The sequence below is a fragment of the Salvia hispanica genome, chromosome 4 (genome assembly GCF_029641045.1).
Source record: "Salvia hispanica isolate PSC_SH4W2 chromosome 4, Shi_PSC_v1, whole genome shotgun sequence".
Classification (NCBI taxonomy): domain Eukaryota; kingdom Viridiplantae; phylum Streptophyta; class Magnoliopsida; order Lamiales; family Lamiaceae; genus Salvia; species Salvia hispanica.
In genome coordinates, this window is record NC_142695.1 from 6,445,125 (window position 1) to 6,471,306 (window position 26,182).

The 26,182-nt window shown below is 37.3% G+C and overlaps 6 protein-coding genes and 1 pseudogene across 6 annotated transcripts; 2 read left to right on the plus strand and 5 right to left on the minus strand.

Annotated features, from left to right (window-relative positions):
• Positions 1-403: 403 nt before the first annotated feature.
• PDE320 (pigment defective 320) lies at positions 404-3,038 on the minus strand. The gene is made up of 5 exons (XM_048089881.2): positions 2,679-3,038; positions 2,400-2,613; positions 1,777-2,128; positions 1,117-1,442; positions 404-751 (listed from the first exon to the last, which is right to left on the minus strand). The coding sequence occupies exons 1-5, from the start codon at positions 2,948-2,950 to the stop codon at positions 557-559; spliced, it is 1,359 nt and encodes a 452-aa protein (XP_047945838.2). The 5' UTR covers positions 2,951-3,038; the 3' UTR covers positions 404-556.
• A 649-nt stretch (positions 3,039-3,687) lies between these two features.
• On the minus strand, positions 3,688-8,835 carry LOC125192478 (HAD-superfamily hydrolase, subfamily IG, 5'-nucleotidase). The gene is made up of 17 exons (XM_048090065.2): positions 8,517-8,835; positions 8,336-8,433; positions 7,864-7,983; positions 7,198-7,287; positions 7,008-7,123; positions 6,594-6,693; positions 6,097-6,168; positions 5,972-6,019; positions 5,819-5,896; positions 5,587-5,706; positions 5,331-5,436; positions 4,734-4,897; positions 4,518-4,652; positions 4,272-4,402; positions 4,134-4,196; positions 3,960-4,038; positions 3,688-3,885 (listed from the first exon to the last, which is right to left on the minus strand). Exons 1-17 carry the CDS (start codon positions 8,785-8,787, stop codon positions 3,814-3,816), a joined length of 1,863 nt encoding a protein of 620 aa, XP_047946022.1. The 5' UTR covers positions 8,788-8,835; the 3' UTR covers positions 3,688-3,813.
• A 2,574-nt stretch (positions 8,836-11,409) lies between these two features.
• TTL (coiled coil protein) lies at positions 11,410-14,373 on the minus strand. The gene is made up of 7 exons (XM_048090556.2): positions 13,913-14,373; positions 13,697-13,823; positions 12,958-13,258; positions 12,764-12,840; positions 12,584-12,620; positions 12,056-12,474; positions 11,410-11,771 (listed from the first exon to the last, which is right to left on the minus strand). Exons 1-7 carry the CDS (start codon positions 14,194-14,196, stop codon positions 11,730-11,732), a joined length of 1,287 nt encoding a protein of 428 aa, XP_047946513.2. The 5' UTR covers positions 14,197-14,373; the 3' UTR covers positions 11,410-11,729.
• A 341-nt stretch (positions 14,374-14,714) lies between these two features.
• Positions 14,715-15,819, plus strand: LOC148927141 (uncharacterized; annotated as a pseudogene).
• Positions 15,820-15,942: 123 nt separating this feature from the next.
• LOC148927142 (uncharacterized) lies at positions 15,943-17,806 on the plus strand. The gene is made up of 2 exons (XM_089070116.1): positions 15,943-17,397; positions 17,464-17,806. The coding sequence occupies exons 1-2, from the start codon at positions 16,077-16,079 to the stop codon at positions 17,691-17,693; spliced, it is 1,551 nt and encodes a 516-aa protein (XP_088926242.1). The 5' UTR covers positions 15,943-16,076; the 3' UTR covers positions 17,694-17,806.
• Positions 17,807-18,102: 296 nt separating this feature from the next.
• LOC148927143 (uncharacterized) lies at positions 18,103-18,762 on the minus strand. The gene has a single exon (XM_089056053.1). The coding sequence runs from the start codon at positions 18,760-18,762 to the stop codon at positions 18,103-18,105; it is 660 nt and encodes a 219-aa protein (XP_088912179.1).
• Positions 18,763-18,901: 139 nt separating this feature from the next.
• Positions 18,902-20,508, minus strand: LOC148927144 (serine/threonine-protein phosphatase 7 long form homolog). The gene is made up of 4 exons (XM_089070117.1): positions 19,691-20,508; positions 19,529-19,616; positions 19,001-19,444; positions 18,902-18,924 (listed from the first exon to the last, which is right to left on the minus strand). Exons 1-3 carry the CDS (start codon positions 20,506-20,508, stop codon positions 19,310-19,312), a joined length of 1,041 nt encoding a protein of 346 aa, XP_088926243.1. The 3' UTR covers positions 18,902-18,924; positions 19,001-19,309.
• Positions 20,509-26,182: the final 5,674 nt, after the last annotated feature.

Here is a 26,182-nt window from a genome sequence, read left to right on the forward strand (position 1 = left end):
ATTTGATGACCTAATTAAGCTATAGATACTCAAAATATTTTTCTTATTAAATACTATAATTTGACTAAATCAAATTGAAGAAAAAATTTATTCAGCCAAAATTATTCATGTATTCATCTGGTCAAAGATGGATTAAAAAGTGATTTTTTAGGTTGGAACTCAGAAAATATATTTATGCGTTTATATAAGTTTTTGTTTTATAAATTTCATCAAACGTCAATGTGGGATTACAAGTTTTTTTTTTTAAATAAAACCTAAGAAAATAAGAAAATTCCATGTAGGATAGAAAATTGCTATGGTGCATTATTCGCTAATCATAGGTTTAAATGATGGAAATATTATTGTTGTTGGATTCAATATATAAGAGAAGGAAACAAAATAGGTTGTGAAGAAACCCAACCCAAATCAAAGCCTCCCTTCATTCTTTACAAGAAAGAACACTTTGAAGCTGCAAGTGAATCCCTTGTACATAAAATGTCAAAAGCTACTACCAAAATATGAGAGTTTAAAAGTCTACTATCAAAATACAAGAAACTATAAGCATCTTCCTGTCTCCTCAAGTCTCAAAAAATCTGAGTTCTATCATGAATTCTCTTTGCTTTGGGGAATACCAAGCTACTGCTTTCGCTGACCCAAGAACGTGCAACGCGTACTCGACAGCAAATACGGGATCATTCACATTCAAGTACCACTCTTTCTTCAGATCAACACTCACTCCACTATCAACTCTCAAGCTGAAAGGTCCAGCCATCTGCATTTATATAGAGAGAGGCCAACATAAGCTTCACATATAGGAATACGCACAGATTTTGCAAGCCTACATAATGATATGGCATCCCACTTCATGAGCTGAAAATTGAATTAAAGCCAACTATGCCTTAATGAACTAAACAAGGGCTGAAACTTTCAATGCATGTTACCCTTGGGCACATCGGCCTCAGATATGGAAATGATATTGTCCTATGTGCTTGGAAATAAATACAAAAACTACTATTCAATAATAATAAGCCGAGAAATGTAATTTCAAAGCACATGTATAAGAGTGAGATGCAGTTTGCAATATAATAAGCGGTAAGCAGTCTGTATAATATCTCAAGAATCAAAAGCTAAGGTTACCTGCTGCTGAAATGAGAGGGTGGCAGAAGGGGTAATTGTCTGAAGTGCTTCTGCAGTTGGTGCTTCGGAATTGTAAAGTGCCCGAGCAACCTTATAGGCTCCATTTATGAATTTGGAGCCTGAAGGTATATCTAGTCGTGCATGAAAGCGGGAAAGATCTAAAAAATTCTTTTGAAAATTTCCAAGCTGAGCAGAAAGGGATGCAGATGCAAAGAGATCAGCTGAAGCGGCATAATTTTCTCCTTTGGCGTAAAGCCTGAATGTATCATCATCTTGTCCACGGGGTGTCATTGAATTTTCACCAAGAGATGCAGTAATTACACTACCTAATGTTAAAAACGAAGCCAAATGTTACTAAGCAAAAACAAAATAAGAATGTTGAACAAATCAAAAGGTCCGAGCAATTGGTTTGGTTGGTTCAAGTTCAAGATAAGCAGCAATGCTCAACATATAATCTAAGGGGCAGTTTAATAGGGAAGATAGATAAACAAAACGTGATAAGCACACACATTTTAGGCCATTCTTTATCTAATAACTACAAGATAGATGAGTTATCTATCCTACCAAACTTCCAAGATAAGCAGCAATGCTCAGCATATAACTAGTGAGTACAAATGTGTATGCTTTAACCTTGAAACAAGAGAAATAAATTTTGATTACCTAGGATTGTTGATGCTGATACATGAGGATTAGAGAGCAGTATATCATATGGTTGCACCATTCTTGCCTTTGGAGCCTCACTCTTCCAAATGTCAAAGTGTTTGTTGAATGAAAAGGCAGATTTAGCAGAGAGACCAGGAAGTAAAGTGGGAGGAGGAGGTATTTGGTTTGGGGTGAGAGGGCGAGGAGAACCTGCATTGTGGCTGATGCAGAAATGAAAGCTAGTGTCCGAATGAGGAGCTATTGAACCCACATCCATAGCCAATGTGAATGGCACATCCCAGTAATTACCATCATCATCAACAAAAAGTGATGGAGAAGATGCCTCCACGGTTAGGTTATGATTTGGAAACTGCAACAAGAAACATCACACTAACCTCATTACTAGGATTTCTCCAATCCTTTTCTTTTCAATGCGACATGAATCAACCAAAATTAGCTCAAATGATAGGAGTTATCAACGGCATTGGGATATCCCCAAATTTCCAATCCATCTAAGTAAACAAGATTAACCTATAGTACTAATTTTATCTACCAAGGTCAACCTCAAAAGTATTATCATCATCATTTCTTGTTGGTTGTTATCGATCAAGATGAATACTTTCAATTAATAAGTTGCTTGCCTTGTGATGAAAAATTGCCTTTTTCCTTGGAGTTTTGTGGTCAGCTTGTGCTTCTGAAGTGAGCAGCAGAGTATCTCGAGGTGTAATCAACCACTCCCAGCACAGATTTAGGCTGTAAAATTGGGGGTCGGAAAAGTGTTTCCAAATGCTCTCCGATTTTTTGAGAGAAGCTGCAAACTTTTGAACATTGAATTGCCCTAGCAATGTGGTAAAACTGCAAGAGAGATGAATTATTTGAATTTGATGAATGAGAGGGGAACGGGGAGCTAATTAACCAACCAGGCATCGCGGGCAAAGGAGGGGAGAGAGAGGAGGCGTTGCAGGGAGAATCCAACTCCGTCGGAAAAGGAGGGGACGAACGGCGCCGCCATGAAGCGCTGCATGAAATCAATTTGTTTGGGGCGCGACAGCCTCGCTCCGCGGCTTAACCCCAGCGGAAGAGGAAGGTCCCCTGCCACAGGCCGCGCCACTCCGTCCAATGTCGCCGGCGTCGAGGAGTCCAGCTCCCAGAACTCTCCTTCCATCGCCCATCTTAGCTTCTTCATCGTCATCTCAATTACCTTCCATCAACATCACTCTATTCTCCGCTTCTTGCTAAAATCCTAACACCAACTCCTAATCCCTAAGTACTTAGTCCATTGTCTTCTTTCTTTTTTATTTTATTTTTTTGCATTTTTAATTTTATTGTAATCTCAGAAATCTACTAGATAAAAATTCTCAAAACATTTTATTTCTTTCTGTAATAGAGATATATAGTAATTATTTCATCCATTCCATGATTTTTGCTACTAGTAGTCTAGGACGTAGCCGTCCCCCAAATATTATCCTATTTTGATTTGGCACATATTTTAAAAAATATAAAAAAATATGAATTAAAAAAATTAGTAAAATGTGGATCCTACTTTTATATATTAGTTAGTTTTATAATAAAATGTGAGTATAAATAAATTAGTGAAATATAGATCCATAACCAAAAATAATAAAAAATGAAACGGGACAAATTGTAGGAGAGACGGAAATAAAAAAATGGGACAAACTTTCAGGGACGAAGATAATATTTCTTATTAAGATATTTTAAAATAAATTATCGCTACAATTTATTCTTATAATTCTCTCTCTTACTTATTCTATCTTCTTTTTCATTTTTATTCCCACTTCACTTTATATATCAAACATCATTTTTTTAATTGTTGTGTCCAGAATAAAAAGTTTACATATAACAAGTCTTTATCATGCATATTTAGGGAGGATTTTTCTTAGAATAGATGAAAAGATTGCTAGTTAAATATGAAAAAAAAGAAGATAAATATTCCACTACCATTATACTACTACACAATTAAGAGGCCGTTTGATAAACTTACATATAAGGCAAAACATGATAAGATTACACAACAATGGAAGTATGGAACACTTCTCACTCATATGAAGCTGACTCATCATCATTATACTTGTGATGAGGGAATGAATAGGAATCGTGAGCAAGAGACTGCATCCAATAATTCAAAACAAGTTAGAATATCATAATTTAAACTTCAAGATAACAAAGAAAATAGACATTACCTGTTCTTGGGCTCTGAAATACATGAAAGGGGTATAGTGGAGGAAATTAGAAACCCTTGAGGTATATATATCAGCATACCTGAAGTTTTACAAAAAAAAAAAACACATCTTTTAATACCATTGATAAACGATGATGATATACAAGAAAAAACCAAACAAAAGAGCTTCCCATACTTCTCAATCTGCCTCATTATGTGGCTTTTGTCCCATAGGCCTGCTCGCGAGAGAAAACCCCACCTGAAACGATTATAAATAGCCATCGTTTCAGATTTTGAAACAATGATTCAACCCGATAGCAAGCAAATACAGAACCTTGTATTAAAGAGCTCCCCGTCTGATTCCAACAGCGGAGCGATTTTCTGATCCAGTCTCTGCATCACAATGAGTAGCTTCTGAATGCTCTCAGCGAGTTCTTTGTTTTCCATATGAGTAGCAGCAATGGTCTGATGGAAATTAAATAATCGGTATGAGGTAATCACATAATTATATCTCACAGCAGATCAGCATTAATACCAGAATAGACAAAAGATATTCCTTGCAAACAGGTGGTCAAGTTACCTGAGCAGGACGTCCTTTACTTCGTCTTTGAAGAGCAAGGCGGAGTTGGTTGAAGAGGTCTCCCACGACCTCCTTCTGATTTATAAGCTCTATCAGTGTGGCACGGTGATCTCGACTACGGATTAGAGCACTATACTGCAATGAGAGTCAAAACTGGGGATTCATATGGTGGTGGTACATAAAGCATCTCATTGAAAGATATAGGCAGTTACAAACCTCGTCTTCCAGTTCTCGACAAATTAGTGCTGTACGCCACCGAAGATGAACTTTGGATTGACTAACATCTGTATATATATGATCACCAACATACAAAATTTCATCTCCATGAATGCCAAGTGAGTTCTCAATCATCTGAGCACTTCCCCCTGAGTATACTCCCCCTGGTATGCAAGATAAATACGTAAAAGTTGTTTCAAGACTTCAATATGAGAACAAACCGTCCCAAACTCCCAATAAAAATAGTAGTTATTATAAGCAAGTGTCATACAATCAATTAGTCAACTAAAAACTAGATAACCCTCCTATTGCAAAATTTGAGCTAGCCATTAGGTCCAAGGAAGTCATTCCTATATATGACAACATTCCTAGCCATGCTACTAGCTATAATGAATGGGTTAACTTGTCATAAATACTGCTCAATGGACTCTAACATGACTCCTGACCAAAAAAAATATCCACACCTATCCAGCCTGATAGCAGTGCACCAAGCATGCAAATAGTTAAAAGAGTTCACGACTTAATTACAGAGGCAGTGTAAGAATGACATTAAAGACCAATATAAAATTGAATGTTTAAAACATCATTAGCAATCACCTGTTTGCGCCTTAAAACATGGACGCATAAGACCTTCATCAGTCACCACTTCGTACATTGGCTGTGACAGCTGAAAAAACTCTGGCTTCCTGGACGAGACTATTACCTATAGAAACAATAAGTCACTTATGTATTCAGGCCTCAGGAAATCAATACTTACAATCGCTGCAACCAACAATAAACAACTTCCAATCAACCAATAGTCCAGAGAATCCAGGCACATTATAGATATAGCTACTCAATGGGGTTCACTTACAATGTCAAACAGATCTCTCCAGCTCATGTCATTTGGGAGAAATTTATTGAAAGAATGTTGCATCATCTTTTCAGTGTAGTGGTAATCTGAGTTGGTAATAAGCAAGAGCCGCTTGCCAGCCTGTTACATATCAGCTAGTTTAGTCTGCTAAGAAGCAATTCTTCACAAATCACAAGTATAGATATCTAACAACCATGCATTGCTTAAACTCTTGTGAGATGTGGATATATACCTCTTTCTGGTCCAATAAAGCCAAAGGTAACTCAGGATCAGGTTCAACAAAAAGTTCAGGTTTGGACATAATCTCACTCTGTAATGAATCCTTTTATTAGATGATGCATGTGAAACTGGTTATTGAAAAGACAAAAGCATAAAAGATATAAACCTTCAATTGGCCTTCAACATGTGCCCTAAAGAGTGCTTTTCCAACAGCCTGAATCCAATACATAAAGTTGAAGGAATTATAACAAGTATTAAGCCAAGTCCCATTTAATGCTTTCAATATTAAACCTTGTAAAGCCCTTTATAGTCAAGTGGACCAAGGTCTGCGGCTATGGCACCTTCATCCAATCTATCCACCATCTGCAAGGTAAGAACAACTTTGCCCTGAGCTATTTGGAGTGTAATAGGCGACTACATAACTTTTCGTTTTGTAAATCCTAAGTAGTGAGACTTCAAACGGAAAGGTCTGATTATATCGTACTCAAAAGCAGCAAGAAAGTAATTGCAGGTTTAAGGTACGGCATTAAATAGCCCGCCATCTGACTTCTTCTTTGCACATTAAAAGCAAATAGAAGCGCATCATGGCATTATTGCAAGTAATCATTATTGGCCATATTAGAGGTTTAAAGAGTTCATGGAGCCTTCAGCCTAGGCACAGGACTCATGCAGGTGCCTTCCCGAAGTGAGGAAAATAACTATAAAGTGGATGGCACACCAATCACTGACATAGGAAATTGAGAGTGCTATTCATTCTAACATTGACACAAAATCTGGAAGCTGAGTACCTGCATAAAGGCAACTGCCTCAGAAACCGAGAACAGTGTATTGAGGAATTCCCACCGGCCTTCCTTTCGTAGATCAACAAGTTCTCTCCCATATATCTCACTTCCATTCAAAGAAATTCAATAGAGTAAATATGAGTTTCTACTTAAGTTCCACTAAAAACAAATATAATAACCCAGTATAAATAGAAACTTTAACTACCGTAGAGATTCAGAGTGTGTCACCCTCAAAGATTAAAATAGTAACTCATGGTGAATAACTGAATATTATAATAGTTCATTAATTCTTCAAAAATATGTTTTTTGGATCTCTACCTGATTGATATTTCTTTTACATTTACTCAGATTGGTTCGGAAAGATGTTTTATCATTCACAACAAATATTGAATACGCAGGGAAGAAAAGATTGGGACAAACCTCACTTTTTGAGTAGATAACATTCTAGTGCCATGCATTGCTCTCTTAACATAGCCAAATCGATCCGCTTTAACTAAATTCCCTTTCTCCTTATCTATAACTAGGCCTCGGATGACCTACAAACGCAAGCTAGGTAAAGGAAATAGTAATAACTAATAAGAAAAGAAGATGACACAAATATGCAGCATACCAGATCTGGGTCAAATGCAAGTCCATCAACAGGAAAACCAACATTTCTAAGATTTTCCATACAGTAGTCATAAGCCCTTCCCTCCCATGCCTGCAAAGGCACATTCGTTCTGATCATTAAAAATTTCAACTCAAATAGCACACTTCGATATAACCAACCAATGCATGATTAAACAATTATTGAGTTGAAGTATTTATAAATTTATGAAGTTAATTTATAAGGGGACCAGCCTAAGTTATATAAGCTAGCAGTTGTTAATGGATGATATGTTTTTTGTTAATAACTACAGGAATTGTAAGAGAAAAGATGAAGCATTAGAAAGGAAAGATTCATCCCGCCAATGTAGATTATACCACATCCAAGATACAGCTTCAAACTCTAGCCGAATCATATAAAAGAAAGCTTTTCCTCTTTGTGACATCAGCAATTGCTGCATTACTCTTATCATTATAAAGATGCAGGTCAAGAAGGAAAACTATGCTACAATCGAGAAGGAAATTCATGATAAACGTATGGATACGTTCATCATGATGCAGTTCCAAGTTTCATATCACTAAACATAATTATTTGGTCATATAATTCATAGAAAAATAATCATAGAACACATGAAATGAAGGCCATCCAATTAGCTTTAGTTAAGAACATTAGTAGAAGAAGAATGCTTACTGCCACATTATAATGGATCAATGTGTAGTCCATGTCATAGCCAATGGCACTAATAGAACGCAGATTAAGTGTCCTGCTGCAAAAAATGCCACGGGCAGAATGTCTAGCAGAAAATGGATCCTGTAAAATGCCCATTAAACTAAAATTCAGTAGATACCAGTATCATAAGAAAGAATAAAGCTTGTGTGAACAATGTGTGGAGCTTTGTGACTTTGTTTATTCCGAAACGATATATTTGAGAGTTTCGGTACGGTAATAAAGGAGATATGATCACTTCTCATCAGGATCTATACAATGTGAGAGTTTCGGTTTAGTACCCTAAAAGAACTTATTCCTTGATCAAATTTTTTGAAGCTCGAGGATGTTACATCACCCAAAGAATCAGTTTTTTGAAGGGACACTTAGCCTAAAGTGCATGCGAATTGTATGAAGACTGAATGGGCATTGATAAAGAGTAGAGAAAAAGGGAAACCGGAATGCCCAAGTGATTAAGCAAATGCTCGGCTTCTTGAGCTTCCATTTTGGCCACGTCCTCAATAGGTCCGTCCAAACCCGCCTCTCCATCAATTGCTACAAATATAATCACATACTACTATCGTAAAGCTTAGTGGAATGACAAAATGAGTGGATAGAGAGGCTTAAATCAGAAGTACCGGAATTGAGATTGAGGTCGCCCTTGGTGCTCTCGCCGAGGTAGTCAAAATCCGCGGCGGTGGACGGTGTCACAGAGAAGATGTCAGTGTTCCCCGCCGCTGCCTCCTCTGTAGTGGCGGAGCGACACCTCAATTTCGTGAAAATCGCAGCCCTAACTGAAGCGGGGAAGGAATGGAGGAAGACCGGGGAGAATTGCGTTGGGCGGGAAATCCCAATATTCATACAGCTCATCTTCCACCCCAAGATCACACTATCGTGTGCAGCTGCCATTGTAGAAATTGAATTCAATCAACTGAATTATTGAATTTGATTCAACCTTTGATTTTAATGCACTATTTATATTTTACTTATATATTTACCATTTGATTATATGGAAGCTAGATTTGGGAATTTAATTTGCTGATATCAGCAAAACCTATATATGAGTATGAGTTAGATTTGGGGATTTAATTTGATGAGATATATAAATAATAAGATTTAAATAATTTAGTACGTAACCAATATAATTAATAAAAACAATCTAGATACACGATGGAAGCTAGATTTTATGTTGATATACTACATTATATCAACAAACTTATATACGATGGAATAGGAGTACTAGCATTACTGTATTAGATTTGGAGATTTAATTTATCACAGATTTAAATATCAAAATTAAAGTTTGTTTTACCATGCCCGAGTTTTTATGAGGCTTGATCATCAACGATTTCATTGCATTATGTTTCAAATAAATCAGTTTAGTTATAATAACCGAACCAAACTAATTATAAATATTTTTATTATGAAACCCTGAACCACTTCTCTTTTTAATTCGTCACTCTTGAAATTTTTTGACCCATTATCAAAAATGGAAACTCCTTTATCGTTTTTTTTTGGTAACTAACGTAGACAAAGCCTGATATCAAAACAACCTAACGAATATAAGAAACACTTATTCTATCATGCTAGAACCAACTATGGAGGTCTAGGGACGGTTTCTAACACATGCATTCCCCTCTGAAAGTTATAAGCATAAAGGGGCATAAAGTCAGAAACAAAGTTTCCTTCTCTATGCACGTGTTGTACCACCACTGAATCAAAATTCTTCAATAACTCCTGCACCATGTGCACAATTACCCGACAACAGATGGATACCTCGAGGCACCCCATAATCATAGAAAACTCCAACAAAACTATCACTCTCTATCTCCAACTTTCGAAAGCCCAAAGTCTTGGCTAGCTGCAACCCATAAAATATACACCAAATTTCTGCAGTCAAAATGGAACAAACTCCAATATTGGTAGCAAACCTACCTTTCCAACTTCCTGTAGCGTCACGGAAAAGTCCTCCCCCAAAGGCACAACCCGAGCTCCCTTCCAAAGAAACATCTGTATATCAAGTGAAGGGGGAGACCAACGTACCATTATCGGCGTTCTATTCACTCCAGCTCCTATACCTTCTACTTATTTAGCTTCTTCCACACTCCTTACCATAGTCATAATCCGTGCCATAATACTTATTGGACTCAACTTGTCCCCTTTAAAAATGAAGTTGCATTTGTTCTTCCAAATTTGCCAACCAAACAATGTGCACCACTGCCGCTACCCAACAATAGCTTAGAGCTCAAGTTTCTAACAATCCATTCTGCCAAACTTAGGTTGCTATCAAAAAAATCATCAATCTCACCATATCTTAGCAAGCCTTCCCATGTCTAATGTCTGTCTCGCAACAAGACAATCACGTAGCATATGTAATCCACTCTCTGAGTCATGACCACACATACTACAAGACGCCGATGTAGATAATTGTCGTCAAGCTCTCTCCTCATTAACCAATGCACCATTATTAAGTAACAACCAAAAAAATATTTTTATTCGTTGAGGACCATACCAACTCCAAACTCTTCTCCATGGCAGGAAAACCATCGGGCTTTGGTCTTCCCTGAATCCATCATATGCCGATTGAATAGAAAATACTCCAGATGCCGATGGACCTCAAATGACAACATCATCTCCCTGTGACTCCCTGGTGGTGGCATAATAGCACCTATGGTCTCAACAACCTCTTTTGGCACTAAATGTTTAGATCAATTCCAAGCCGAGTTTTCAACAAAAAAAGTCTACTGTCTTGTAAAGCAAATGCTCTGGGATAAGTTGAATAGCTGATCCAGACAACGGGTCACTTAACATTGGGACCCATCGGTGATTCCAGAATTGGACACTCTTGCCTATCCCCAATGCTCATACCAAGTTCCTCTGCATCAATATCCAAGAGCTGCAAACAAGCCTCCCAAAAGGCGTGCAAGAAGCAGTAGTATACGGATTAAAACAACGAAGGCTCAAACTTGTACCAATCCACCCCAAAATGACTGGTTTTTATCTCTATTTTATTCATCTTTTTTACTTTACTCTCTCCACCTCATACACAAAATAAAACTGCATAAAATCTTGTGCCGCCCAAGAAAGATGAGGGATCGTATTCAACGAATATTACTATATGTATATTAACGAATATTACTATATGTATTTCATAAATTGTGGTTTCAGTTTGGGTTTGCATGAACTACTTGATTGTATTCATAAATCTAGAAATATTACTATATGTATATTTGAAGCATGAACTACTTGATTGGATGAGTAATAATGCGTGAAAAGAAATTTTTAAGAATAATAGTAATACTAGTAGGAGTATGTGTTTTAATATGATTGATAGTGCATACATGAAGATCAAGTTATGGTGTGCTTTTTATACAGTTGCTGTGCAATACTATTATTCAACTTTGGTTGGAAATGTTATTGAACATTGGTTTTTATGTACTGCAAAAAAAAACTACTACTAGTACTACATTTTTAGAACAATTATTACTTCTTATGCGCATGTATATATTTCGAAACATATTAGCTAAACAGTTCCCAGAATTCCAAAAATTGATAAATCATGTCACTGACTCACAGTATGATATATCTTCAATGAAAGGATACACACACCACAGTGAGTGCTAAATCTATATTCAGACAAAACAATGCTTGATTGAGTAATGGCAGAAGAAGTAAATCTATATTGACAAAATTTTACGAGAGCCAAGGAGAGAGAATCATTCTCCTGGCCGTAGGTTCAGCATCATACAGGCTTCTCAGGAAGATCATTCACCGCATATCTTGGAGGTGCACCACTTCAGCATCATACAGGATGATCACTCGCACATATTTTGGCAGTATGCTTCTCGGCATCATATAGACTTGTCGACAGTATCCTGTGTTGCATCCTTACGCTGCAGATAAAAGATTGGATGAGTAGGCTCTAGGAGTTCAATGGTAAAATGTCAACAAGAGACTCGACACCAATTTCATAGCTTAGTATGCACATAGCAAAAGAATGAGACTTTCAGAAAACATGAATTGAGAGAACGAGCAAAAACACTATGAAAATAGAACAGAATCTCAAAATGGATGAAACTACTGTGAAAATTTGGCAGGAAGTAGTAGAAATATCCACTTCATAGCCTCATCAGGTGCATATAAAAAGCGCTCAACATATGAGATGTGCATAATTTACCATTCGTTTGCTGATGTAAGGCTGTATTGGCATTGGTGCCTCCAAATGATTATCCGGCTCCCGGATTGCATCATTCTCAATCTGGAATTGTTTCCTAGATTCTTTTCTTGTGCCAGACTGCCACACTCTACCAAAATTGGGGAGCCAATTTGCATCGAAGTTGTTATTAACACGTTCCCCTCTCCTTTCCATCTCCAACTCAAGTTTCCTTCTCTCTGCCCATGCAGCTCCAACACGTTTTGGGTTCAACTTTGACTTCCCTGCTCTGGATGAAACAGCGTCCCTCGATTCTGGTGTCAATGCAGGATCAAGGTAATCTCCTTTTGTTCCATCAAGCCATGGCGGAGGTGCTCCAGTGTGGACATTTCCTTCTAAAGCAACTTTAGATGTAGAACTAATGTGAGTCAAGTTCACCAAACCTGTTCAAGAAAAGGGAGTGAAGAAAATCCGTTCATGCAGTAGCTGGACAAAGTGGTATTGTCTGTAGAAAAACAACAAAGGCAAGAAAAATAAACTTGGGGCAGTTACCTGGAGAAACCTCACCGATAACTGCTCCTGAATATACCTGCAGTAGAAACACTTATAGTAACACATAATAATACTACTTGCTAATCGAAAGGAAAAGAATGAAGAGTAACAACCATGAATCTGTCAATGAATCTAGAGGAACAAAGGCAAGTGATAGGTTATGCTAAACAGTAAACTTACAGATCCATTACTAGCATCACCATAAGATGAGTATTCCCTAGCAAGAGAGTTGGGGAAATGCTGATTATCAACATAACCTAGTAAACACATAAAGAAAATATCAAAAACACTATCATCGGTTCTACAGCAAACTTGTGATAACAGGAATTATTCATTTAAAACTTAAGTAAAAACAAAACTGCATGTGGGTATACCTGTTGAATTCATCAAGTAATGTGCATCTTGTACATGGCTGCCTCCAGGTATATTATACAATGAAGGGCCAGTATCAGAGACAGAAGATGATAACACCGAACTGGAAAATGGAGTTCTCTTATTCGTATAGCTATGTAAAGGTACAACATATTTTGGAATGCAAGAATTAAGAGCATCGAAGTTATTGTTGCAAGAACTATTAACAAATTCAGCATTATGTTTATTGTGGATATCATTCAATGTTCCAACTGATTCTGTTTTAGCAGCTTCCATCTTCAATGACTTGCACTTCTTCTCCCACTGCAATATAAAACAAAAAAGACACATAAGCTATGCATCACTTGAGAATTAAACAATTTTAGACACAACAGCTCCGCTAAAATGTTAACAGACGTAACAATTAACTGAATAACACCCAAAACATATTAATGGGATATCGAAATAACTAAACAACTCAAACAATATCAAAGGTATATCACTGGTAATAGACGACAGAGCTACATCATTCAACAGAATAATAATAGAACATAACATAGCCATAATTAGAAGCTGATAGTCACACTAATTCAAACTGCATTCTTAGATATCATAAGATGCATCATGTTCCAAAACCATAGGGCTAAACATAATGCATTCTTCAAGTAAGTCAAGGTTGCGAAAAAAATCCAATTCATCAAAAACGAATAATGAATCAGTGCACAAACGTCAAACCATAATCTCAATATTTTTCAGAAGTACCTTAGCAAAATCAGCCTCAGTAATGCGAAACAAATCAACACGGTCCATTCCACCTCCATATTTCCACATAAACCCCTTCACTCTCTTCCAGTGTTCCTCACTGGCCAAATGACCAACTGCATTGCTACTGATAACCTCAAGCACAATTAAGAAACAACATAAATGACAGCAAAAATATCAAAGCAGCGAACGATGCAAAACCCTAGAGTTACCGACCAAGCGAATTGGCTATCAAGCTCGAGAATGTCGCAATTGCAGAACACGCACCAGAGGCGATTCAGGTGCGCGTGCTCCGGAAGGATCAGCATCGGGGTTTTGAGGAAGAATTTGACGTCGGAAAGCTTCGATTGGAAGCGCGCGAGGAGGCTGGAGAGTGAATTTTTGTGGCTTGGAAAGAAATTGTGGCGGCGGCCGTTGTTGTGGTTCAATCTGCAAACCTCGCAGAACTCGAATTCCTGCTGTTCGTTTTTGCTCTTTTTCTTCTTGTTGGTGTGATTCATCTCGGTTAGGGCTCGTGGATATGAAAATCTGAAGCGAATTAAGCTTACGCCTTGTTATAGGGTAAAATAGAGCCGCACCACCACAGGCGGTCGTCGGCGTCGGAGCTCCGCCGTCGAAGAATTTAAGCGTTTTGGAATTTTGCTTTTGACGTTGAATTTTATGGTCCTACTCCCATGGCCAAATTCCAAGAAACAACCTCCTGGGAGCTGCTATCCTCCGTTTGTACTCCGAAAAAAAAAGTTTCCAAACAAGGGAAAGACGTGTGAGCAAAATGCGTGTATACTAATACACGCGTGAGCAAAATGCGTGTATACTTATACACGCATTAGGCAAACGCGTCTTTGTCTTAGATTCAAATTCCAGTCCAGAACGCTGAATCTCTCATTCTAACATCTCAGGCCTCCTTCTTCTCTAACTCTCAGCGACGCCCTTCACTCCCAACGTCTCTAGTCGGCGAAAATCGAAGTGAATCAGACATTTTGATGCTCTCATTCCTATTTTAATTAGTGTTAGGTAATTTCTGACCATTGATTTCGATTATCATTGCTATATGTTAGTTGGGTATAGATTTAGGGTTCATGGTTTGTGACATTGTTTTACAAGAAAAACATTGAATTTAGGCCATTGATTTACTTATTATATTTAGCATTGAATTATTGGTTATAGAATTAGGGTAATTTATTTGAATTTTGTTAAATTTTGATATTGAACTTTGTTGAATTTAGAATATGATGTTTTATCGTACTTATTTTGCAGGATTGATGGTGTTTGTGAGTTTATATTGGGGTGGGAAAATTATTCAGCTCCCAGGTTTGGGGGTTGCTTATGATCCCCCTCGTGCAAAATCATTCATCATATTGAATGAAATGATACCTTATCATCAGCTAGTTTCAATGATATGTGAAAAAATTGGAATTGATTTGGATGCACATACGATTGATTTAACATGGAGGCATCCTGTGGCTTTTAGTGGAGTGTTGAATTATATAGCTACACCAGTGGTTGAGAATTTGTTGGAGTATATGTTTGCTGAAAATCCACGTCAAATTGAACTGTTTATTGAATATACTCCTGTTACTACTACTTTGCAATTTGAACCACCTACCACTCATCATGATGTTGGAACGTCTAGGAGGGATGATTATCATAGTTTTGATGTCGGGAGAACTAGGAGGGAGGATGAGCATCATAGCTTTGAATTCAACACATTTGGGAGGGATGTTGATGACCAACTAGATGTACCAAATGTGACATTTGATGGTTCTGTTGGTTTAGATGGTTCTGATAATTGTGATAGTTCTGATAGTTCTGATTGTCCCCCCCCTCCCCTCGAGATGACACTCCGGAGGTGTATAATTCAGGTAGTTCTCAATCAAGTGATCATGATTATAGTGCAGAGTCATGTGAAGATTCTACAGATGATGAGCCACTTGATATGATGGTTGAGAACTATATACAACCATCTGTTCGTGGGGAGCAACCTGTTCCCGACTATGTGCCTGAAGGGTTACCATTTTTTCGATCATTACCATGTGAAGGCAGCCGAGGTTATGTTTCAGATGACCATGGAGTGGATGAAGAAGATATGTGGTATTGGGATGAGGATAATCCGAGACGTATAGATGTGGGAACGAAATTTGATAGCAAATTGCAATTGAAAACTGCTGTAACATTATGGCATGTGGGAACAGGTCGGATGTATGAGGTTATGGATAGTAAAAAAAGAAGATGGCATGCAGTTTGTAGGGACCCATTTGGTCCGAAAAGAAAAGGCGAAGAACTCGGCCAACGATACCCGTGTAATTGGGAGGTTAAAGCAACGTTTAAGAAACGCGATGGTAGTTGGTCCATCAACTCATGAGTTGATCGTCATTGTTGTATGGGAGATCACGATCCAAGTGAGCATGCTAATCTTACATCATCCATGATTGCTCTTTGTATTCGGAGTCAAATTGAAAACGATGCTGAATTCAAGCCTTCTGCAGTAGTTACATATATCAAAGATAAATTTCACGTGAAAATCAGCTACAAGAAAGCGTGGTATGCTCGCACAAAAGCAATTGAGCTTGTATATGGTGGATGGGAGGGGTCATTCAGACAACTTCCCAGCTACCTGACTGAGTTGCAAAGTCAAAATGCTGAGACAATCGTTGAGTGGTTTCATGACCCTATATTGAGTCAAGGTAATAAGAAGGTGTTCCGCTATGTATTTTGGGCATTTGGGCCAGCTATAGAGGCGTTCCAACTAGCAAAGCCGGTTTTATCAGTTGATGGGACTCACCTGCGTGGAAGACTGAGAGGTAAATTACTTGCTGCAGTTGGTTACGATGCAAATAAGAACTGTTTGCCTGTTGCTTTTGCTATTGTTGATGAAGAAACCAATGAGAGTTGGAATTGGTTTTTGAATCTTGTCAAAGTGCATATTATAAAGCAAGACCAGGAAGTGTGCATAATATCAGACAGACATCAAGGCATTATAAATGCCATGCAGTCCGATGTGTGGAAAGAGGTACCAGTTGGTTATCACCGATATTGTTTAGTGCACGTCAGATCGAATGTGTTACAAAGACACAAAGGCCCCGGAGTGAGGAAATGGGTATGGAAAATGGGTGAAGCAACTGAGGAGCGGAGATATTGGCATGCAAGACGTGAATTAGAAAAGGTGAGTCCAGAAGCTTTGAGGTACCTCGAAACCACCATAGATAGGTCGCAGTGGACTATGGCGCGCGACGAATTTCGTCGATGGGGTGAGACATGTACTAACATGGCCGAGTGTTATAACAATGTGTTGTTATCTACGAGAGAACTGCCAATTAGAGCCATTATTGATATTACATTCTGGAGGACCATCAATTGGTTTGTTAACAGAACGACTCTAGCCAAACAATGTCAGACGCCTTTGACACCGTGGGCTTGGCAGTTATTTCAGAAGAATGACCGTCGAGGGAGACGTCACCATGTGAAGTCTACAAGCATAGCAGTTGGAACTTATGAGGTGCTAACCTTTCATAGAGGTCCGGGTAGAGGCCATAATATACATGTAGTGGATTATCGTGAAAAGAAATGCTCATGTGGAAAGTGGCAGACTTGGAGAATGCCTTGCTCTCACGCTGTTGCGGTGCTGCGAGAACGCAGTGATGACATCTTTAGTCATGTTGATGCCCGATACCATACACAGGTTTGGATTCACCAGTATGCAGGTATGTTATTTAGATTCTTTTTATTCTTACATTATTATCATGTGTTATGGTTACAATTATATGCAGGTGCGTTCCGTCCATTGAGACACCAAGATTATTGGTATGAACCTGAATGGACGTTGGAATTTCCGCCAGCACGGCTACTTCCTCGATCACGTGGTCGGTACAAAAAGGGCAGGATAGAGAACCAAATGGATGAGAGCGATGAAGATCAGCCAAGACCTCCTCCTCGATGCCGCCTTTGTGGAGAGACCGGCCACAATAGAAGAAAGTGCACTTTAGGACGTGTGGTGTAGTCATATTATGTTTGAAATCATGTTTAAGACTTGACTTATTATCTTTGAGAATTGTGTTTAAGACTTGACTTATTATGTTTGAGACTTGTGTTTAAGACTTGACTTATTATGTTTGAGACTTGTGTTTAAGAGCAATTAAAGTATTTTATTTTTTCGAAAAGTGAAAAGATAACGAAAAAATAAAGTAATAGATGAAAATGTTATTTTTTGTCAAAAAGAAAATTACTAGATTTTAATAGGACATATACATGTTACCACATAAAAAATTTTATAAAAATTTCGACAGAGTTTACCTTATTTATCAATCAAACCACCTGTAATAAAACCACATAAACTAAGTACAAACACAACGCAAAAAAAACATAGACGAACTCAATACAAAACCAATCCAATAGCGATCTACAACAGTCTACTTAAAGGATGATGGTGTATATTTAGTCGGACCCTTTCCCCTATTGTCACGTCTAGACCTTCTAAGTGGTAACATGTCCATAAATGTCCGAGTGAAACTCGATCTGGAGCGTTCCTTGTCGGGACGTGACGTGGCCGCACTACTGCTAGGGCGATCCAGTTGTACACTACTCCTAGGAGGGTCTATATGTTCACTGCTCGTGGGGCGCTCCATGTAAGCACTACTCCTGGGACGATCCATTTGTGCACTACTCTGCAGAGCATCATCATATATTTCCTCAGTGGTTGGAGAGTGCATGATATGAACACCTGGAAAGAATGAATCCTGTGTAGTAGGCTGCTGTGTAGTAGGCTGCCATGGTAACCCAACTCTATCCGGTGGAGTCGCCCAACTTGACTGAGGGGCGTCTGACCAGGTCGGAAACCAACTAGAGGCATTTGGTGCTGGTGGATTTTGCATTTCGGGCTCATTCTCAAAATTGTCGATGAATGTATCCAAATCCATGTTGTCATCCGAATTCATATGTTCTTCATTTGCGGCTTGTGATGACTCTGGCATGTTTTGGGACATTCTATAATGGCGTGAATTACCATGCCCGCCCGTTTGGACACCTCTTCGACTACGACCCCGAGCTCTTTGGACAAAACCCCTGGACATATCCACATCAGTGCGCTGTATGGGGGGTAAGGCCGTACGTTCACTCTCACCGCAATCATTAAGACAGTCAAGAGCAAGCCTGTTAAGACCGTGCATTAGTTCTACGGCGTCCGCTGGGTCAAAACTGCGCGTGGTGTGAAACACTCTGGTCACTGTCTCAAGCTGTAACAAATAAAATGTGAATAGTTAATAGCATAAATAAATATAATGAATAAATAACTATAAACACGATACATACGAGAAGTGTTCTTGTTGATGCACCGGTGTTCATTCCCACATCTGGAAGTCTACCCGGTTGAGTGATGTATGTAATAGTTATCCTGTGATACCACTCCATGTATTCCCGAAGTCTAGTCACCTGCACGTGGTCTTCTACAGGTTCCATATAGTGGTTAGAGACGAACTCCAGCCTTTTCTGCCAATGTTGAATGTAGGTCCTATTCTCATTATCCCAATCCTTCTTCGATCTTCCCTTACGATTTGTTTTGAAATGATTTTCATTGAAACCCCAATCACGCATTTGTGGAATGAAAGGAGTCCCTCCAAATTATCTCACGACACGCTCGGGCTCATGTGCCTCGACAATTGCCCAACACACCATGTATGTTACTGATCTACAAGTGTTGTGTATATCGATGCACATATATGGCAATTGACGATCCACATATGGCATCCAAATAAACTACAACAATTTTACATTAAACAATTAGACAAACACATATTCATCAATGAACACACATATATATGAAAAAAATATTCATTTTACCTGGCTATGTTGGAGTAATGATAACTGTTCACGATAATGTCGAACAGAATGTCTGGGCGCTCTGTTTATAAGATATGAGCCAGTCCACCTACAATGCAGAAATTTTCCAATTTAATATGTTTTTGTCGTTAAATTCACAAAATACTTAAACAACAAACTTACATTGATGCACATGGAGTGTCGTCTGTGTGCATATGTGTCATCACAAAATCAGGTCTCAAAGTGGGCATTCTCTCCCACACCCACAACTGCAGAAGTACTGTCGGACCTCCAATCTCTTTCCTTTTACCCATAGAAGCCTCACAAAGATTATGATATAAGGTAGCAAGTGCAGCGCTTGCCCAACTAATCATTCTGGCAACCCGGACATCTCGAAGTAGAGTCAACCACATCAAAGGTATCTTACACCCTGAGCCATCAGGTAATATCAAGCCCCCCAATAGCACAAGCACAATCATACGTGCCCGTTTAATGTAGGCTTCATCCATCAGATCTTGCATCGCCATCCTATTTATTAGAGCCGATACCAAAATACCGTTTTCCTTCATTTCACTTTGAAGTGGATAGAAGCCCAACAGTTCAACACATAGACTCTCCCACCCCTGTTCATAATAACTATTTCCTGTAAAAGGATATCCGTCTACACGTAGACCCCATAACACTTGAACGTCCTGTAAGGTAATAGTAGCTTCTCCTACAGGAAGATGAAAGGTATGTGTTTCTGGCCTCCAACGTTCAACCAATGCTGTGATCAGAGCATGATCTACATCCAGAGCCTTTCCACATGAATAAACTCCACCAAAACCAAATCTATAGACATAATCAATCACCCGTTCGTGATGATTATCTATTTCCCAAAAATGTCCCTCAATGCGCCGAATCTTGAAAGGATCTGTTTCCTCGCCTGCCCACGCCTTGCGAGATATGTGACTATGCTGATAATGCAGTACAGAAGGATCTTCTGGTCCATATCGAGGCATCCTAATATATAATCAATAATTAACAATAATCAATAATTATCAATATAGAAAGCATAATTCTACACAAATATAAATCAAATTTTGATATTCTAACCATTAATCAGTATTTGAACACACATCCTTTTCTTTTCTAATAATACTACTTCACCTAAAATTAATAAAAGTATTGTATCCAACGTAAAATTCTCAACAAAATTTGCATATTTGCAACACAACAGAACCCAGCTTCAACAAAAGTAGAATCATGTCTTTATTAGCATAAATTAACTAACAGTAGTCATCAACCAAATTCAACCAAATTCAATAATTCAACAAAAAATCAACCACATTAAATAATTCAACAAAAAATCAACCACATTAAATAATTCAAAACCAAATTCTTCCAAATTCAACACCAAATTCAACCATATTCGATAATTCAACAAAAAAATCAAACAAATTGAATACTTCTACACCAAATACAACCAAATTCAACAAAACATCAACCAAATACCATAATTCTACACCAAATTCAACCAAATTCAACAAAAAATCAACGAGATTGACTAATTCAACACCAAATTCAACAAAAAATTTCAAACCATGAACCCTAAATCTTATACCCAACTAAAATATACCAACAATAATCGAAACTAAGGGTAGAAACTTACCTGAAAACACTTCAAATTGGAATGAGAACAGCTAAATGTTGGATTAAGTTTCGATTTTTGCGCTGGGAGTGAAGGGGGCGAGCGTTTTCGCCTTCTGGAAATGAAGGTTTCAGCGTTCTGGGCTGAGTTTTGAATCCAAGACAGAGACGCGTTTGCCTAATGCGTGTATCTTATACACGCATTTTGCTCACGCGTGTATTAGTATACACGCATTTTGCTCACGCGTCTTTCCCTTGTTTGGAAACTTTTTTTTTCGGAGTACAAACGGCGGATAGCAGCTCCCAGGAGGTTGTTTCTTGGAATTTGGCCCCTACTCCCATAGAAGTTGCTTTTATATTTTCGTTTTTCCAGCCAATTCAGTTTATAGTAGTAATAAACAATAATAATGATTTAGAAATTAGAATCATTATTACAAATTCTGCTTATTTTTTAACGATCTAAACTAGGGCCGGGGAAAAATATCGAAAAAATGATATATCGCTCGTATCGTATTGAAAAATATAGAAAAATTATCGAATTTTCGGTATATCGTAATTTTCGATACGATACGATATTGTATCGTAAGTTTCCGAAACGATAACGATATGGATTTCCTTATATCGCGATATATCGTTTTATATCGAATATACGATATATATCGAAACATATTGAAATTCAATACATATTGAAGTTTAAAATTATAAATACATATAAATCCATTTAATTCATTCATATATTTAGAAAATATATATATATGAAACCCTAATAAGAACACTATTTATTTTATTGTGTTGAAGTTTTATTAATTTTTGTGTTATTTTTCAGTTTTGAAATTATATTTTTCGATATACAGGTATTCGATACGATAACGATATTGATATTATCCATATCGAAAGTTCGATATATCGAAACTTTCGATACGATAACGATATGAAATTCTTTCATATTGATATTTTCGATACGAAACACGATACAACATTTTCGATATGATATATCGTATCGACCCACCCCTAATCTAAACCCTTAAAAATTGAAATTAATATATTTGGAATAGATCAGTTTATAATAGACAATAATAATGTTTTCGAAATTTGAATCAATATTACAAAAATCTGCTTATACTTTAATAATCTTAACCCTTAAAAATTGAAATAGGGGTATATATTCGTAAAAGGGGTGCTATTGGCGAAAGAAGTGAAAAAACAGCAAAAAAGTGTGCAAAGGCTACGTCTGGAAGACCGACCAAAGAAGAAGTCGCCAACTATCAAGGAGAACAAATGGCTCGCTGACATGGCAAATTGTACGAGAAAAGTAAAAAATTTAAAAAGAAGTTGAGCATAAGAGTGCAAATTGGTCAGTAGACCACACCATGGAGTCAAGTAGCTGCTTTAGAAATTCCTAAGGGCAGAAATGTCAAATTATTGAAGGATGTAACCCTAGGGATTTGGGCCAAGCCTCCCTATAAATAGAGGGTCTTGCCGAGAAAGAAGCAGTGCTTAACGCTACCATCTTCTTAGTTTTGCTTAGTTAGAAAGCTCTCTAGGGCGCTTAACGCCACCACATTCTTAGTTTAGATTATTTTTACTCCAGATTTTTCTTAGTTTAGCTTGTTTCCAGCTTGTTCCAGCCGTTCAGATTAGTTCCTGCACATTTCAGTTTTAGATTTCAAGTTTGAAGTGTTTGAACATCTTCGCTTTAGAAAATCTTTTGTATTTGATGTTTTGGTTAAAACTCTAAATAATGTACAAACTCAAAAACTATGATCTGGACCATTGAAAAATGTCAACAGATCACAAAAAAGCATCAACAGGAAAATGTCAACAAAATTTCAACGGTAGTCAATGATAGATGATGTGTTGATATTGTGTTGACATTAAAATATTGGAATTTTACACTATGTTGATATTGTATTGAAACTATGTTGAACCTGTGCTGAGGAGTTTTGAGTTTGTACAATATATAAGTTTGCATTTTATCACTATCCGATGGATATTGTTTAAATTCTTGCATAGTGGAAGTTTTAGTTAGATCTCGTGATGTTGCCTTTTATTTAAGCTTGTTGGATGCTTTTCACAATTGTTAGCTTAAATGTTTAGATTCATGCTCCTTACGTGATTTCCAGTTGGCCAATTAGCTTAGATGTTTAAATCCATGTTGTCTACATGTTTTCCAGTTGGTCAGTTCATATATGGTGTGTTCCAGCTCTGTTTTGTGTAGATAGATGAGGAAGATGAAGTAGAAAACAACAACAAAATCAGAAAAGTAGCTTAGGTTTAACTGTCTTTGTCTTTACATGTTTTTGCTTTTCTAGTCTGCAGGTCAGATAAAGTAGTGGTCCTCTTTTCACTTTTTTCAGTCGCAGGCCTATTTTAGGAAAGTCTTTAGCTTGGTTAGTAAGTTTCAATTGTTTTTTTTTTTTTTGCTTTCATGTTTTATTAAAATGATCAAAAATATTTTCGTGTTATACTTTCTTTCCGTACCTCTGTAGTCTAGTTGGTCAGTTAGTTATAGTTTACTTTCGTCTCCCAAGTCCAGTTACTAGTTTTACATTCCAATTAAGTAGTTAAACTTAACTCACTCAATAGTTGCGTGGCAGCGGCCAACCTTCCCCAGATCATCCTATTCACACAAACAACTCTCGATAGCCCACCATCTCTGTGGGATTGATCCTCACTCCTCTATCCTAGCCAGTAGCAGTAGGTTATGGTTTTGAAAACGCTTGGATTGCACGTCCAACGACACGAGGCTAGGTCTAGAGATTCACCACGACCAACATAGAGAGTCTACTTGACCAGTCCGCGCTTCAATATATAAATGCACATGCAAAAGAAGCGAGTTTCAATACCAATTAATAATCGGTTAACCTATTTATTGATCATTTATAACTGAATAGTTAATTAGTTAATCGAAAATAACCTAATTAAAAATAACCACTCACTCCGTCCCATAAAAGTAACATGTCGCAACTACTTTCAATGATGCAAATAATCCCAAAATTATTAATAATAATTTACCCTAAGAGTTGAAATCTCGGATCCGCTACTGATTATGAAGTTGAGATATTGGATTAATAATTGTAAGTTTGCTTAGTTTTTTCCACAATTCCTCTTAATTTTTCTTTCCAGTTTCTCAATGTTTTTCTATATTTTTCTCATAATTCAATTTTCTATTTTAATTCCTTATTCTAGATATTTCCATTGTAGTAATTATCTCCATTGCATAAAAAATTACACTACTATGAACTTACGTATTTGGACATCTCAAAAAACCAAGAAAACAATTCGATAGTAATAGTGAAATAATACGTACTATACTGTTTACGTAGATAATCGTTATTACTCCCTTCAACCCCCATTAATTGACATTGATTTTCTTTTTCTTCTCTCCTCAATTAATTGGCACATCTTATGTTTTACTACTTTTAGTAATAGACCACCCATATAGTATAGCTAATGATCAGTACCGGATATCGAACATTGGGAAAAACGATCACAGACTGTCTACATTCTACTAAGCGTCTTTTACTATTTGAAAAAAAAAAGGTTTAGAATTTTTTGAAAATAAAAATTGTAAAAACAAGAGCAAGTAACAATTACAGATAAAAAACACACAGAGAAAAATCAGATGAGATAAGGCAATTCCAGGGATGTACTTTCATAGTTATGGTTATACAAATTCCAACTACAACACCCTAGCACAATTCGTATATCACTAGAACGAGGCACAAATATATTGTTCATGCAGCACAAAGTGGATTACAGACACTAGGGGAGTCAACCCTAGATTATTAACTGCTAAAAGCTCCTAAGACTCAAAATGTTCTCGCTCTCAATTAACAGTGTCGTTTTAAGGGAAGTTAATTGTAACGTCAACTAAGCTCTTCTAACTCGCAAACGTCCTCCCACGATTATGTTGCAAGCCAATAGATCATCACATAATGTGTTACTCAAACGTGAAGCAATTATCCAACACTTAGAATAGAAGCAAAGTAATGAACAAAACGGATTTTAAATAAATTGGAATTGTATAACCAAAGTTGTTACTAACACATACCTAGAATTTTATTAATTTAGTTACACATGATTGAATAATCTAAAAACATAGTTTGTAGGGAAAAATAAGAAAACATAAGAACTAAATGATAGAACCCAAAGGTTGAAACTTGCAGCGTTGATCTTCTCTTGAATCCTTCTTCAAACTGCTCCTGATATTGATGAACAATGGAAAAACTCTCAAATATTCTCTCTGGAAATTATGCAGCAAAAGATCATTCAATTGATAAAGCTTGAGGGGGTATTCATAGCTTTTAATTTCGGGCCCCTTAATTTTGTAAATATTCAGCAGTCGCTACACTTGTTTCAGCTGTCACTGGCAATCATCCCGTAGCTACTAGATCTCCCGGAGCGGTCGTTGCGCATAACCCAACCCAGCGGTCACTGGGCATACCGCTACTTGTTCAGCGGTCGCCGGCTGAGTTGCAGCGGCCCGCTGGACGGATCAAATACTCCAGATTTTCATCTTCGACTTTTTGCTATCTTTTTAGGTTATATTTTGCACATTTCTCACAAAACACGTCAAAGTACTGTAATAGATAAAAATATGTAATTAATGGACATGTAATGCAACTTTGACAAAAAATGGACCAAATAATGGTCTTAAAACAGTGCAAAATCCGAGCATATCAACCTCATATTCCACTAACTCATTCGTACTCACATTTTATAATAAAACTAATGCATACAAATAGGATCCACATGCCACTAACTTTTTCAATCCACTTTCGGTTACATTTCTTAAATTCTGTGCCGGGTCAAATGGTGTCAAATTATTAGGGACGGATGGAGTAGTATAATTATATACTCCCTTCGTCCAAAAAAAATAGACAAAGTTGTAAACGACACGAGTTTTAATGTGAAATTGTTAAAGTAAGAGAGAGAGGAAGAAAATGTGGTAGAAGTAGTGTTAGTTGTGGGGTCTACATTTAGAATGATGTGCAGAGTTAGTATTGGTCTAAAGCTTTCCATTTTTAGAATTAGTCTAATTTT

What these genes read in the sequence shown, in the direction of transcription:
- TTL (XM_048090556.2), bottom strand. Translation starts at nt 14,196, where the DNA reads ATGAATCACACCAACAAGAAGAAAAAGAGCAAAAACGAACAGCAGGAA. An exon ending in TTACTTGATGAATTCAACAG is followed by an intron (nt 12,841 to 12,957) that starts GTATACCCACAT and finishes TGTGTTTACTAG; the next exon opens with GTTATGTTGATAATCAGCAT. An exon ending in CTTACATCAGCAAACGAATG is followed by an intron (nt 11,772 to 12,055) that starts GTAAATTATGCA and finishes TTTTATCTGCAG; the next exon opens with CGTAAGGATGCAACACAGGA.
- LOC148927142 (XM_089070116.1), top strand. Translation starts at nt 16,077, where the DNA reads ATGGGAGATCACGATCCAAGTGAGCATGCTAATCTTACATCATCCATG. An exon ending in TTGGATTCACCAGTATGCAG is followed by an intron (nt 17,398 to 17,463) that starts GTATGTTATTTA and finishes AATTATATGCAG; the next exon opens with GTGCGTTCCGTCCATTGAGA.
- LOC148927143 (XM_089056053.1), bottom strand. Translation starts at nt 18,762, where the DNA reads ATGTCCAGGGGTTTTGTCCAAAGAGCTCGGGGTCGTAGTCGAAGAGGT.
- PDE320 (XM_048089881.2), bottom strand. Translation starts at nt 2,950, where the DNA reads ATGACGATGAAGAAGCTAAGATGGGCGATGGAAGGAGAGTTCTGGGAG. An exon ending in ATCAGCATCAACAATCCTAG is followed by an intron (nt 1,443 to 1,776) that starts GTAATCAAAATT and finishes TTTTAACATTAG; the next exon opens with GTAGTGTAATTACTGCATCT. An exon ending in CCCTCTCATTTCAGCAGCAG is followed by an intron (nt 752 to 1,116) that starts GTAACCTTAGCT and finishes ATATAAATGCAG; the next exon opens with ATGGCTGGACCTTTCAGCTT.
- LOC125192478 (XM_048090065.2), bottom strand. Translation starts at nt 8,787, where the DNA reads ATGGCAGCTGCACACGATAGTGTGATCTTGGGGTGGAAGATGAGCTGT. An exon ending in ATGTTGAAGGCCAATTGAAG is followed by an intron (nt 5,897 to 5,971) that starts GTTTATATCTTT and finishes GATTCATTACAG; the next exon opens with AGTGAGATTATGTCCAAACC. An exon ending in GTCGAGAACTGGAAGACGAG is followed by an intron (nt 4,653 to 4,733) that starts GTTTGTAACTGC and finishes CTCTCATTGCAG; the next exon opens with TATAGTGCTCTAATCCGTAG.
- LOC148927144 (XM_089070117.1), bottom strand. Translation starts at nt 20,508, where the DNA reads ATGCCTCGATATGGACCAGAAGATCCTTCTGTACTGCATTATCAGCAT. An exon ending in GACACTCCATGTGCATCAAT is followed by an intron (nt 19,617 to 19,690) that starts GTAAGTTTGTTG and finishes TCTGCATTGTAG; the next exon opens with GTGGACTGGCTCATATCTTA. An exon ending in CATTACTCCAACATAGCCAG is followed by an intron (nt 19,445 to 19,528) that starts GTAAAATGAATA and finishes AAATTGTTGTAG; the next exon opens with TTTATTTGGATGCCATATGT.